A 12,538-nucleotide genomic window follows, 5' to 3' on the forward strand; every position below is an offset into this window, starting at 1 on the left:
TGTGTTTGGGATTTATGTATTTCTGTTTAAGTTTTTTTTTTTTAATAAAAAGCAAAGTACTTGCTCTTTTTTATATCTTACATTGTTATCATGGTCTTAAATAGAGGTGCCTTTGATTAAAGAACTGAATAAATTTAAGAAACTGTAAAAAGGTTGAGTGTCAACCACCCAACCCCATATATATAATATATATATATATATATGATTTTCTTGATTCATACCTGGATTCCTCTTTTGTTAAGTGTACAAAACTTAATTGAAATGTTAGGAATTTTGCAGACTTGAGAGTTTTAATTCGACTCAAGGTGATGCATAACAAAAGTTAATATCTGTTGATACTGAACAATTTTGCTGGCTTGTGAGATTGAAAACAACCAGAGTAGAGATGATTAGTTTTGATTAGTCTTGTTATGAGAGATTGGAAATAGGTGTCAGTGGTATACATTTCCTCTCAGTAGTATAATTTTTGCCTGTACTCTAAGGAATCTGTTCTGACATGAGCTAGAGACATTTCTTACAAAAGTGCAGGTTTTTGGTTCCTGGAAATTAGCTGTAGTCTCTTACTTGGATTAATGAAATTCAATTTTAGTTAAGTGTTCACATTTTTCACAACTGTTATTAAACTTAATGTTCCTAGTGAGTGTTCTCTAGCTACCTTAAAGTATATCTTAGCTGCTAACAAGTTGAGCACTTTTAAGTAGGAGACTTTTCTTGAATTGCATGACACACACTTGAATTACTGAATGTTCTCTGTGTACAAACTGGAACTTCAGCATCTGATTAATCTTTTGCAAGGTGATCACAAAATCAGAGATGATTGAATACTATGATGTGAGTGGCTGTTACATTCTTCGTCCTTGGGCTCACGCTATTTGGGAAGCTATCAAAGACTTCTTCGATGCAGAGATCAAGAAACTTGGAGTTGAAAACTGCTACTTCCCCATGTTCGTGTCCCAGGCTGCCCTCGAGACAGAGAAGTCTCATATTGCTGACTTCGCTCCTGAGGTATGCTTCAAAATCCATTTTAATCTGACTGTAAGAAAACCCAACCACTTAGTCTGCAGCTGGGTATGAAAGCCAGTTTAGGGTTGGAGGATTTTTTTCCAAACTTGTTTTGTTTGATTTTTTTTTTCCTCCTTCTTTTAGGTTGCTTGGGTCACAAGGTCTGGGAAAACAGAGCTGGCTGAACCAATTGCTATACGTCCCACAAGTGAAACAGGTGGGCCTCTTTTCATGTAGTTTGGCTGTGAACTTACATGTAAAGTTTTAGGTGTAGTATAGCTGATAGACAAGAATCCCTTTTGAAAAGTGGAAGCCCCCATTTTTCAGAATGTTTTCTGTAACTCTTTGGGAAAATTACCTAATTTTGCTGCTGCTTATAGCAAATGTCACGCTATATGTTCCCTTAAGTAGACTCTTCTAGGAAATGCAGACTTCAGGATTTTTTTTTAATTACGATCCTGAAGACTGACTTACTTTGTCTGAAAACACTTTTGATTGTTTGGTTTATAGTGTTTATAAGAAAATTTTTTAAACTCATAATTCACTTCAGTTTTGCATATGTTTTGACTGTTCGTCTGAGTAATTTAAACCAGCATTTTAAGATCTGAGGCTGAATGAGTTTTTAATTGAGTCAGGTCTAGTATAGCATCCTGGAATCTTGAGGTCAGTGAATTCCTATTTGTGAATCCAGGTGTATTTACTGTACTGTAAGCCAGTGACTCAAACACAGTGTCATTGAATAATAAGCTTTGGATTGTACTTTGAGCAGCAGCAACCAAGCTCTTTTGCAGAGACTGAGGATGAAGTGAAAGTACTCCTTTGAAAATACTACGTATTAAGACAAAAAATGTATTTTAAAGGAAATTAACATAAAATCATAGTACTCACAGCAGAGAATGTTAAGCTTATCTGTAGCAAAAAGAAAAATTTGACATAAATGTCTTTATTGTGTGGACACTCAAAGCTGCTTTCTTTTTACAGTCATGTATCCTTCCTATGCAAAGTGGGTGCAGTCACACAGGGATCTTCCTATCAAGCTTAATCAGTGGTGCAGTGTTGTGGTATGTGTACACAATTTCTGAGTACCTCTTCTTACCACAAGTGTGGTGTAGGACAGTTATTCTCTGGGGGCTTGGCATGATCATACTGATCACAGAACATATTTCAAGGCAAAATTATTGCCATGGTTTATACGATTTGTTTTTCTCAGCGTTTTTAATAAGACATTCTTTATCAATGTATGTGGTTGATTATATTATGTAAAAATCTCTGAATAGTTGGCTCTTTTATCTTTATTGAGAATTTTCTAATACTTGCTTATAAACATTATTTTTAACAATCATTTGACACTTCATAGTGTTAAACTTTTTTACTTCTGCCCCTCCAGCGCTGGGAGTTCAAACATCCCCAGCCTTTCCTTCGCACTCGTGAGTTCCTTTGGCAAGAGGGTCACACAGCATTTGCAACATATGAAGAGGCAGCAGAGGAGGTAAAAACAAATGCACTGGTGCTTTTCCTTTCAGGAAGTTACCTTACTCCATAGCAATGCAAACAAATCTTTGCACTGGGACCTCATAGAAATCTTTCTTCTTTTCTTTGGGAGACCTTGTGAAAAATGCTAAGTATAATAGAACCCTTTTTTTTCTCAGATGTAGCCCATTTCTGAGGCTTCAGTCTCTACAAACAGTATGGGGAGTTTGAAGAGTGTGATACATAGTGTGTACTTTCCTTAAAATTATTTTTCTTAAAAATACTTAAAAATCAATTTTCCTTAAAAATTTAAATAATGCCTTCACATATTTACTGCTAGGAGTTTTAACACTTCCTTTGCCCAAAAGGCACATGTTTCATTTGAGTGTTGTGGCATATCTTTATGTAGCAGATGTTCAGGCTTTTAGGTGGAATTTAGAAGTCAATATGACTCTTGGCCTGTCATTTCTGCTGTGACTCTTCTTGTTTTCTGTCATGACTTATAGTTGTTGCTTTTTGATTCAGAGAAAATAACATCCAAAGTTTAAAGTAATTGAAGAAATCTTAGTTTTTAAACAAAGTCTTGAAGAAGTGTTAGATTTTTAAGATTTCAGACTCTGTCATGTAAAAATATTTCACGATGTAACAAATGGAAAATACTGAGTAATTCTGAAGACAGTTTGTTCCTCATAGGTGCTGCAGATACTTGATCTCTATGCTCGGGTATATGAAGATCTCTTAGCAATACCTGTTGTGAAAGGAAGGAAGACAGAGAAGGAGAAATTTGCTGGGGGGGATTATACAACCACTTTAGAGGCATTTATATCTGCCAGTGGAAGAGCTATCCAGGTATTTACCTATTAAAATAATTTTTTTTTCATTAAATATAGGAAGATGAAATATTTAAACTGATGCTTGATAGACTTAACTTTCCATTGAATAGAATTTTCTGTGTGCATCTATTTCAGGGAGCAACATCGCATCATCTAGGGCAGAATTTCTCAAAGATGTTTGAAATTGTATTTGAAGATCCCAAGAAACCAGGAGAAAAACAGTTTGCTTATCAGAATTCCTGGGGCATTACAACTCGGACTATTGGTGTAATGACAATGATTCATGGAGATAACATGGGATTGGTACTCCCACCTCGTGTAGCCTGTATTCAGGTGTGTAAAAATGCCTTAAATTAGGTAGTTTATTTTCCTTTCTTGTCTTGGAATTCATGAGCATTTCGTATCAGGCAGCTGGAAGACTTAATATAGGATGGAGCTGTCTAGTTACAGAGTAGCTGTATGAAGTTAATACAAATCATTAGGATACTTGTGGTGGATAAGTCCCTTTTGATAGCCCATCCATGTAAAGTAATGTTATCTGCGTCATTAGTATGAAAAGGGAAATGTATCTTTTACTTCTGAGAGCATGAAAGAAATTACTGGAATATAAGGCCACAATATTGGTTTTAAGTTCTTTATAACTGTGAGCTGATTTTTTTGTAGCATAAAGTACATGTCCTGTTCTATTGCAGGTTGTAATTATTCCCTGTGGTATCACAAACTCCCTTTCTGAAGAGGACAGAGAGGCTCTGTTGAAGAAATGTAATGAATATCGTACCAGGCTGCTTGCTGTCAGCATCCGTGTCCGGGCTGATTTAAGAGACAATTACTCACCTGGCTGGAAGTTCAACCACTGGGAACTTAAGGTACATTTCTTTCCAGAAGGTATTTTGAAGCTTAGGTGAGGGGTATATATGAGGTATGCTATGTGTGCCTTATATTCTGAAGGCAAATGTGTTCTGTAAATTAAGAATTGCTGCCTAATAATCAGTGATTGCTTTCATTAATAAATGAAGAAAAGGTGTTTTCTGAGACTTGTTCTGTTTGCTAGGATTTGCATGTCATTAGGGATTTTTAAACTTCCAAGGCTCTACTTATATACCTAGAAATTTAAATTAATAGCATAAATTACTTGCATGTTTAAAAACGTGCACTAATACTGCAGTATGTCCTGGCTCACAGCAGTGCCTTCTGTGCATACAGTGGAACAGAGAAGATAAACCTGTAGTGTCAGCAAAGAAAGGAGCATTTTTTTTGTTTCAAAATTGCCATATTCCTTCACATAGTAATTGAGAGGAACAGTTCTGCTACCTCCAGGGTAAGAGGCTTTTATAAAACAAAAATAGCAAGCAGAATGAAACAATGGTAATAATGGTAATTAGAAATTGAGTGATGTGTTGAGTGATGTTACAGAATTGCATTTTTATTCTGAATTTAAAATTAGTTTCAATGTGTTAATCTGCAAAGTAACATGATAGAGGTGACCCAAAATTGTTCCAAGTTCCCATTGTCTCCAAGTTCTCTTCCCTTTGTGTAACCTGTTTTTTTTTTAATGGAGCTCTAGTACCATGCATCCATGTTGGAAAACTTCCTAAATAAAATTAGGTTTTTCAAGGAGGCACAGCATGGGACAAACTAGATGTTTTTTATAAAATCTGCTAATGTGTCCAGCATAATACCTAAACTGCGTCTTCAGGCTAATTGCAGGAACAGTACACTCCTTTTATTGGGTGTATGAGGAATTTCATACAAAAAATACAAAGGTGCTGGAATAAGAAGTACAAGAATTAACTGGAAAATATTTTGCCTTATGTACTTTTTAGCTTAGCAGATTTCTGATGTTACTTCCTAAAAAAAGCAAGTCACTGGTACTTCTTTTGTAATGTCTGGTATTACCATTGCTTTCTTGGGAAATCTTCCTGGGTGACCATGAGGTATTCTTTCACTAGTACTATTACAATTAATACTACTTAATTAAAAGTACTGGATACTTTCTTCTAAGTTTCTATTGTGGAGATAACGTTTTGTGGGTCATAAACCAGAATGTTCCATTTGAATTGCTTGTTAATAACAGTTTTGAATGGCTTTTCATGTAGCTTTGTAGCAGTAGTAGATAGTTCACTGTTCAGATGGATTTTACTGTATTATTCACCTTTTTGGCATAATTAAGGTAGTGGGGGGAGAGGGAGTATAGGGAATCATTTGGAATCCATGAACTGGAGGAGATTCCAGAGCACACAATGCATAGAAAGCTTGGGATTCTCCTGTTCATCTCTTGAACACTGTGGAATGGTTTTAGCTTACAAACTTACTGATTCAATTTCTTTTGAGGAAGGGAAAAGAATCCTCCAAAATACATTTGCATTTACTCTTTTCATTTCCTGTGAAAGAATGTTTACATTTTGGGATACGTGTTAGGACGTAGAGAAAGTAAGTTACACAGTAGACTCTTAACTGACTCTTTCCAGTAAAATGGAAAATCTTTTTGTCTGATGGTATATGGGAAATGAGAAATTACATCTTATCACCAAAGTTTATAAAGCATAAAAGCTTTGCTAAAGCACTTAGCTGTTTGTAGTCAAATATCCTATGCAATTAATGTTGATACTGGGGCTGTATTTAACAGAACTTTTGCTGTTTGCTGTTAATACAGCACCTGTTGAATGCTGTTGAAATGCTGTTGAAAGCATTCTGTGAAAACAGAATTAAATGTATTACTGGATGAACTAGAACATTATAATTACTATAGAAGTCTTAATTGTTCAGACTTAAGAAATTTGATTTGCAATATGTGGGATAACTTAGTTCACTTTCAGTGGTGCTTCAGTATTACTTGAATGTTGGCACTGACGAAGTCTCCGAGCTAGTGAAGCAAGGTAGAATACACAAGTGAAGAGACTGTGGTTGGGAAAGACAGAAATGCATAAAAGCTTTGGAATATTTGGTGACTTTTGTTTTTCAAAGAAACTTAAATTTGTGAAGTGAGTCTGTATTAAGACTGGACTTTAAAACAAACAAACAAAAAGCTACAGAGAGAGAGAGAAAATGAACTCTTCTGAGAATTACTTCTTCATCATAACTTATCATTTTTTCTTTTCCACAAAGGGTGTCCCAGTCAGGGTTGAAGTGGGACCACGAGACATGAAGAGCCAACAGTTTGTGGCTGTTAGAAGAGACACAGGGCAGAAGCTGACCTTGTCTGAACATGAGGCAGAAGAGAAACTTAAGCAGATCTTGGAGGAGATCCATGCAAACCTTTACAGCAGGTAAATTGAGAGTTACAGTAAATGACTGTGCTAATCACAGATGCACTTTACCTGTCAGAATTAATGGTTACACATTAATGGTTTTTCTGTGGAGGAAGACAAGTTAGGCTCATCTTCCTGTTTGCAACATGTAATTTTCTGCCTCTTAAACCTCTTCACATACAGCAATAGAAGTTGCCTGTTGTTCTTATGAAATGGAAGGTAAAAGGTGGTGAACTTATTTTAAAAAATACTTCAGTGAGTTCGTGTGTATTATTGATAAGCAAATGCACCATAAATAGACCATAAATAGGTCCCAATGACCTAGCACTGCCCAAAGAAGGGCAGCAGAGCTGGTGAAGGGTGTAGAGCACAAGTCCTGTGAGGAGCAGCTGAGGGGGCTGGAGTTGTTTGTCGTGGAAAAAAGGAGGCTCAGGGGAGACCTTAGCACTCTCTACAACTGCCTTAAAGGAGGGTGTAGTCACATGAGAATTGGGGTCTTCTCCCAAGTAGCAAGTGACAGAATAAGAGGAAATGATCTCAAGTTGAGCCAGGGGAGGTTTAGATTGGATATTGGAAAAAATTTCTTCACTGAAAGGGTGGTCAAGCATTGAAACATGCTGCCCAGCACAGTAATGGAATACCCATTCATGGAGGTGTTCAGAAAACATTCAGATGTGCTTAAGGGTGTGGTTTAGTGGTGGGCCTGGCAGTGTTGGCTTGGTGGATGGACTCAATGATCTTAGAGGTCTTTTCCAGCCTAAATAATTCCATGATCCTATGTACAGGACTTTTTCATGAAAGATGCTTTTGGTGTGGAATTTTGAAAGACACAAAGCTGTCCAAGAAACTTCAGTAGCTGAAGTTCTATGTTCAGAAGTGTATTTTAAGACCCTATTGACCTTCACAGGATTGTTTTCTTGTAAGCAATCAAATACTTTCGGAACTGTTTTTTGCCCTTATTGCAAACGTCAAAGTCCCTCACAGGTCTGAGAGCAGATTGTTGCTCATAAGTCCACTGAGAAGAACAGGGAGTTGATGCAGTGCTGCAGCAGATAAGCTTTTCTATTTCCTTCTCTGGTCATCCAAATTGTTTACAGGCAGAATATTTTTACCTATTGATCAGTGACGGGTACCTTGTATTGCTGCTGGGGGTTGGTTTGTATTTAAATTGTTTGGGATATATTCCATAGCTGGCTGGAGATCATTAGACGGATCCCGTTTCATTGCAGTTTGCATAACACTAAATCAATAAACACATTCAAGCAGATGGAAAGCAAAACACAGGAGAAAAGTAGCACTATTTTGAGGAGAAAAGGGATAGCAAAGAGCACTCCTCACTGATAGTTTTGCATGGAAAACACAAGCAGGTGCTCTCACAGCAGAGACCTGATCTAACATGTTCAAAAACATCTTGTGATTTAGATTTAGAAAATAATTTTAAAAGAAAAATATGCATCTGTAGTATTATTTCTGTCTGCTTCGGGTCAGTGTTTAGCTGACATGCACAACAGTGTGAATTAACACAGTGAAATGTGCAGCAATCTGAAGAGCATCCCATCATCACCAATTAATCAAAGTTTTATCTGTTTGAGAGGAGAAGTGGTAGAAAGACATATCCTGATTAGGAAGATTCTAATGAAGATATAGCTCTTTTTGTAACCTTTTGTTTTGACTGACTCTGTAAACTCAGCTCGTTTGGCCAGTGAGTTTATGTGAATAAATCTGCCCTGATTTAATTTTTTTTCCTTCTCTTAGAGCGTCCGAGGACCTAAAAAGTCATATGGTGGTGGCCAATAATATGGAGGACTTTCAAAAAGAGCTTGATTCAGGAAAAGTAAGGAAATTTACTACTTCTATTCTTGTGCTTCACACCCTTTCTAGCCCTTATCTTAGTAATGGTTTTATCAGAATATGCTTTTAAGACAGAGTGATGTAAACATTTCATTCAGGTCACAATAACCTCACTGTCATTATTCTAATGCAAACAGTGACAAAACACTTATTAAGTCTCATATAAAGGTCCAGGTAAGAGTTTGAAGTCCAAGCTGTTTACGTCAAGGAAGTTTTACTCTTATGACCTGAGTAGAAGCCATCGGGTACATTGTCAGAAACCTCCTTGGGTTGATAGTAACAATTACCCATCGTGTGGATGAGTGAGCTCTACTGATTGAGACATCTGGGAAAAAGTATTGAAGTTCAGATGAGAGGCTAAGCCTTCAGTACAGAACTGAGCTGCTGTTTCTTTTACAAAGATCCGCTGACAGAATTTTTTAAGCCCGAAATTCTGTCACAGGTCAGGTTGGGAAATAATTTATATGTTTAGATTAGTGTGTTCAAGAGACAGGATCCCCAACATTAGTCAGTAAGGTTGTGTATTTTATAAGGAGAGATCGGGGGGTTGTGTACCAATTAGATCGACTCTGAACATTTCAAAATTCCTGATGAAAAATGTACCAGTGCCAAGAATCTATAAGTACTCTGTTAAACTTCAAAAATAGTTTTAAGTTATTCCTGGTTAGCCTTGACCTTCCATTATACTATTTTCTTGTATTTCTATTGCACTTAAATTCAATTTAGAACAATATTTAAAGGAATAATGATGAACTTCAGAGGAGAGACTCATTTAGCATGCTTGACAATCTGAAGATGTACCTGTCTTAGACATTCTCTGTATAGTGGTACTGCCTTATTTTCCTCCACATAACTAAACCACAAGTCTTTAGTCTTTACTTAACACATAATTGTGCTGTGCACAGATGTTCAGCTAGTGTTACTGCTCTCATGTGTTATGAGTTCAAGATGTGCCAGCATGTGTCTTTCACTTCTGACTTAAAAAGCACTCTGAAATGATGCTTGACTCTTTTCAAGACAGTGAAACAGCTGAGGACAACATAAGCTCTTTTAAAAGTCTTAAGAGATGCAGTACATATGTGGAGAGAGTAAAATGCCTGGTCTTCAGTGTCCAACACTCACTGTTGTGTGCAGCTAGATTCTAGATATGACAAAGAGAATTCAGCTATTTTCATAACGCTGAGAACTCTAATCTAAATGTAGTCAAGCTTGGAGATGTGAACAAATAATTTTAGATTCTACATTGGATACTTCCACCATTTTGGTATTTAGGTGGTACAAATTTGTTATGAGCTGCATATCTGAATTGAAAAAATATTGAAAAAATGTGTCATTTTGTGTTTGTTTCACTCTCTACCTATATTTGTTGTATTAACATAATTTTATAGCATATGTATTCTGAATTACTTGAAATTACATTCTGTTAGCACTGGCTACTGTTTAAGAGGAAAATTTGTAAGATGCAGTGCTCCTGTTTAATTGCTGTTGCTGTTTTTCCTTCAATGGAGTTGCAGACTCTTAACTCTTTAAAAATTTGGCCTGTTTTTCATTTCACTAACAAAAGGTTAATGCAAGAACAGTGTAGAAGAGTGGTAATAGTTCCTTTTTTTAGTTCCAAGAAAGTGAAACTGTACAGTGAAGTCTAATAAAGGTGTGTTCCAGTTAATGGCAAATTGAGAATTTTGCAGTAAGAATGTAAGTTAGGTGAAAGAAAGACACACTGGGTAAACCTTATTCACACTTTGGGTAGAATTAAAATGAATGAAGCCTCAATTTAGTAGCTGATGTTGCCCTCAGCTATCAGCATTTCACACGTGTTCAAATGTCTGTAGAGGGTGTCTTTCTAACAGTAATGCTACCTCTTGGTAGCAAACTGAATTGTCTTTGTGAAAGTCATTTAAAAAAAACATAAAAGTCAGTAAAATTGAATATAAAACTAGGGGCAAAAGATCTGCTACAATAGCTAAGAGTAGTACTGAGAGGAGTGGGTGACATTATCATTTCAGCCTTACTCTCTTGGTTTTCTTAAGTTAAGCTAAGTGAAGGAAACAGCCGAAAGCTGCACACCCACCCCCATGTCCCCAGAAAAATGTGCTGTTGGCAGTTCTGTTTTCTTAAAATATGTATGCTCAGAAAAAATGAAAATTCATAGTAATGGAATTAAAATGGGAACTTTGTTGGGAGGGCACTGTCTTGCAGTGTGTAAGGCAAGCATTGGTTCAGTAGTTTGAAAGTTTTAAACTTTTCCTGAAAAACAGAACATTTCATGAGAAAATAGTGTTTATACTTTCCAGTGTATTTGGTTAAAAAGAGTTGGTTTAAATTTAAATGCTGCTTTGGGTCTGTTTAGGATTTTCCATACTGCACTGTGGAGGGATGACTGTGCTTATCTACTTCTCTGATGAAAAAGAGCTATTAAAATTCAATTGTAACAATTGGAACTTTTCCCAGTTTGAGATCTGTATATGAGATCTGAAGGTTTAGGAATCTTCCAGAGATAAAGGTGACTTTTTCAATGTTTAACTGTTGGGTTTTTTTCTCTCCCTTCCTCTCTTCAGATTGTACAGATCCCTTTCTGTGGGGAAATTGAGTGTGAGGATTGGATCAAGAAGACCACTGCCAGGTAAAATATAACTGAACCTGAGAGTATGTACCAAGATCAAAATCAAAATGTTTTGACTATAAAACAGGAATGCAAGATGCCTCTGGGTGTAACACTTATGTACAGAGTCTTGCTGTCCTGCATAATTCAATATATTTACTTCCCTTAGTTCTGGAACTTTCAGGATAGTTAATGCGGGTTTAAAATTTCATGTGTAATACACTTTATTGCACTTTTATTTTTTAATAGAAACATTTATTTATGAATATTTATTTAGAAATACCCTTTTATTGCAGGGATCAAGATCTTGAGCCTGGTGCCCCGTCCATGGGAGCAAAAAGCCTCTGCATACCTTTCCAGCCTCTCCGTGAACTCCAGCCTGGAGCAAGATGTGTGTGCGGCAAAAACCCTGCCAAGTTCTACACCCTCTTCGGTCGTAGTTACTAAATCACTAGTGAAAGAACCTTCTCCTTTATCTGTGAATTGAACTTTTTTTAATAAGACTGAGATAGCCCCTTAAACTTCAATCGGTTTTGTGACTTTTTAAAGAATTCAAAGACAAAGCCATAAACCACAACCCAGCACCCCAATGGTCAGTCTTAGGCTAGCAGTAATTCACAGACTTTTCTGTAAAGATCTCCAATAATAAAGATGTATTGTGAGCTGTAACATACTGTGATGGTTTTTCCTGTGTTGCTCAGTGGGGACGAATAGGCATCCTTTGCTCATGTCTTTGTTTCTGGTTTGGCACATGTATTTGCCTGAAAGGTTGGAGAGAATGTCATAAAAATTAAGTACAGTTTAGCGTGCTGACATCTACTTTCTACATAAAACGTCTGCTTTTAATCTGACCTGCAAGTTTTTCAATAGAGACTTGCTGCTAACCTGTAGGCAAAGTATTTACTACCTTTAGAAAACTCCCTCTGAAGCCAGCTCTTTCAAGGAATGTTTTCATAAAAGCATAAAATCATAGAATGGCTTGGAAGGGACCTTAAAGATCACCTCATTCCAACCCCTCTGCTGTGGACAGGGATATCTTCCAGTAGATCAGGTTGCTCAGAGCCCCTTCCAGCCTGTCCTTGAGCACTTCCAGTGATGGAGAATCCACAGCTTCTCTGGGCAACCTGTGCCAGTGCTTCACCACCCTCGCAGTCAAGAATTTCTTCCTAATTATCTAATCTGAACCTGCTCTCTTTCAATTTAGAGCCATTCCCCGTTGTCCTATCACTCCCTGCCCTTGTAAGTCCCTCTCCAGCTTTCTTGTAGGCGCCTTTAGGTACTGGAAGGTGCTCTAAGGTCTTCCTGAAGCCTTCTCTGCTCCAGGCTGAGCAACCCCAACTCTTAGCCTGTCTGCACAGGAGAGGTGCTCCAGACCTCTGAGCATTTTTGTGGCCTCCTCTGGATTCTCTCCAACAGGTCCATGTCTGTCTCATGCTGAGGATCCCAGAGTTGGACACAGCACTCCAGGTAGGGTCTCACAAGAGCAGAGCTAGAGGGAGAGAATCACCTCCCAGATATTCACCCGGTGTAAA

The 12,538-nt window shown here is 37.2% G+C and overlaps 1 protein-coding gene across 6 annotated transcripts in view; it reads left to right on the top strand.

Moving 5' to 3' along the window:
* Positions 1–11,675, top strand: part of EPRS1 (glutamyl-prolyl-tRNA synthetase 1) — a 39,188-nt gene extending 27,513 nt beyond the window's left edge. For all 6 annotated transcript variants that reach the window (XM_039568637.1, XM_039568638.1, XM_039568639.1 and 3 more), the window contains 11 exons: positions 796–1,005; positions 1,147–1,219; positions 1,984–2,063; positions 2,390–2,491; positions 3,166–3,321; positions 3,441–3,638; positions 3,998–4,171; positions 6,411–6,571; positions 8,309–8,387; positions 10,963–11,027; positions 11,303–11,675. In XM_039568637.1, coding sequence (XP_039424571.1) covers positions 796–1,005; positions 1,147–1,219; positions 1,984–2,063; positions 2,390–2,491; positions 3,166–3,321; positions 3,441–3,638; positions 3,998–4,171; positions 6,411–6,571; positions 8,309–8,387; positions 10,963–11,027; positions 11,303–11,453 — 1,449 coding nt within the window. In that variant the 3' untranslated portion in view covers positions 11,454–11,675. The remainder of the gene's footprint in view (positions 1–795; positions 1,006–1,146; positions 1,220–1,983; positions 2,064–2,389; positions 2,492–3,165; positions 3,322–3,440; positions 3,639–3,997; positions 4,172–6,410; positions 6,572–8,308; positions 8,388–10,962; positions 11,028–11,302) is intronic.
* The last annotated feature ends 863 nt before the right edge of the window (positions 11,676–12,538 follow it).

This window comes from Corvus cornix, chromosome 3 (genome assembly GCF_000738735.6).
Source record: "Corvus cornix cornix isolate S_Up_H32 chromosome 3, ASM73873v5, whole genome shotgun sequence".
NCBI lineage: Eukaryota > Metazoa > Chordata > Aves > Passeriformes > Corvidae > Corvus > Corvus cornix.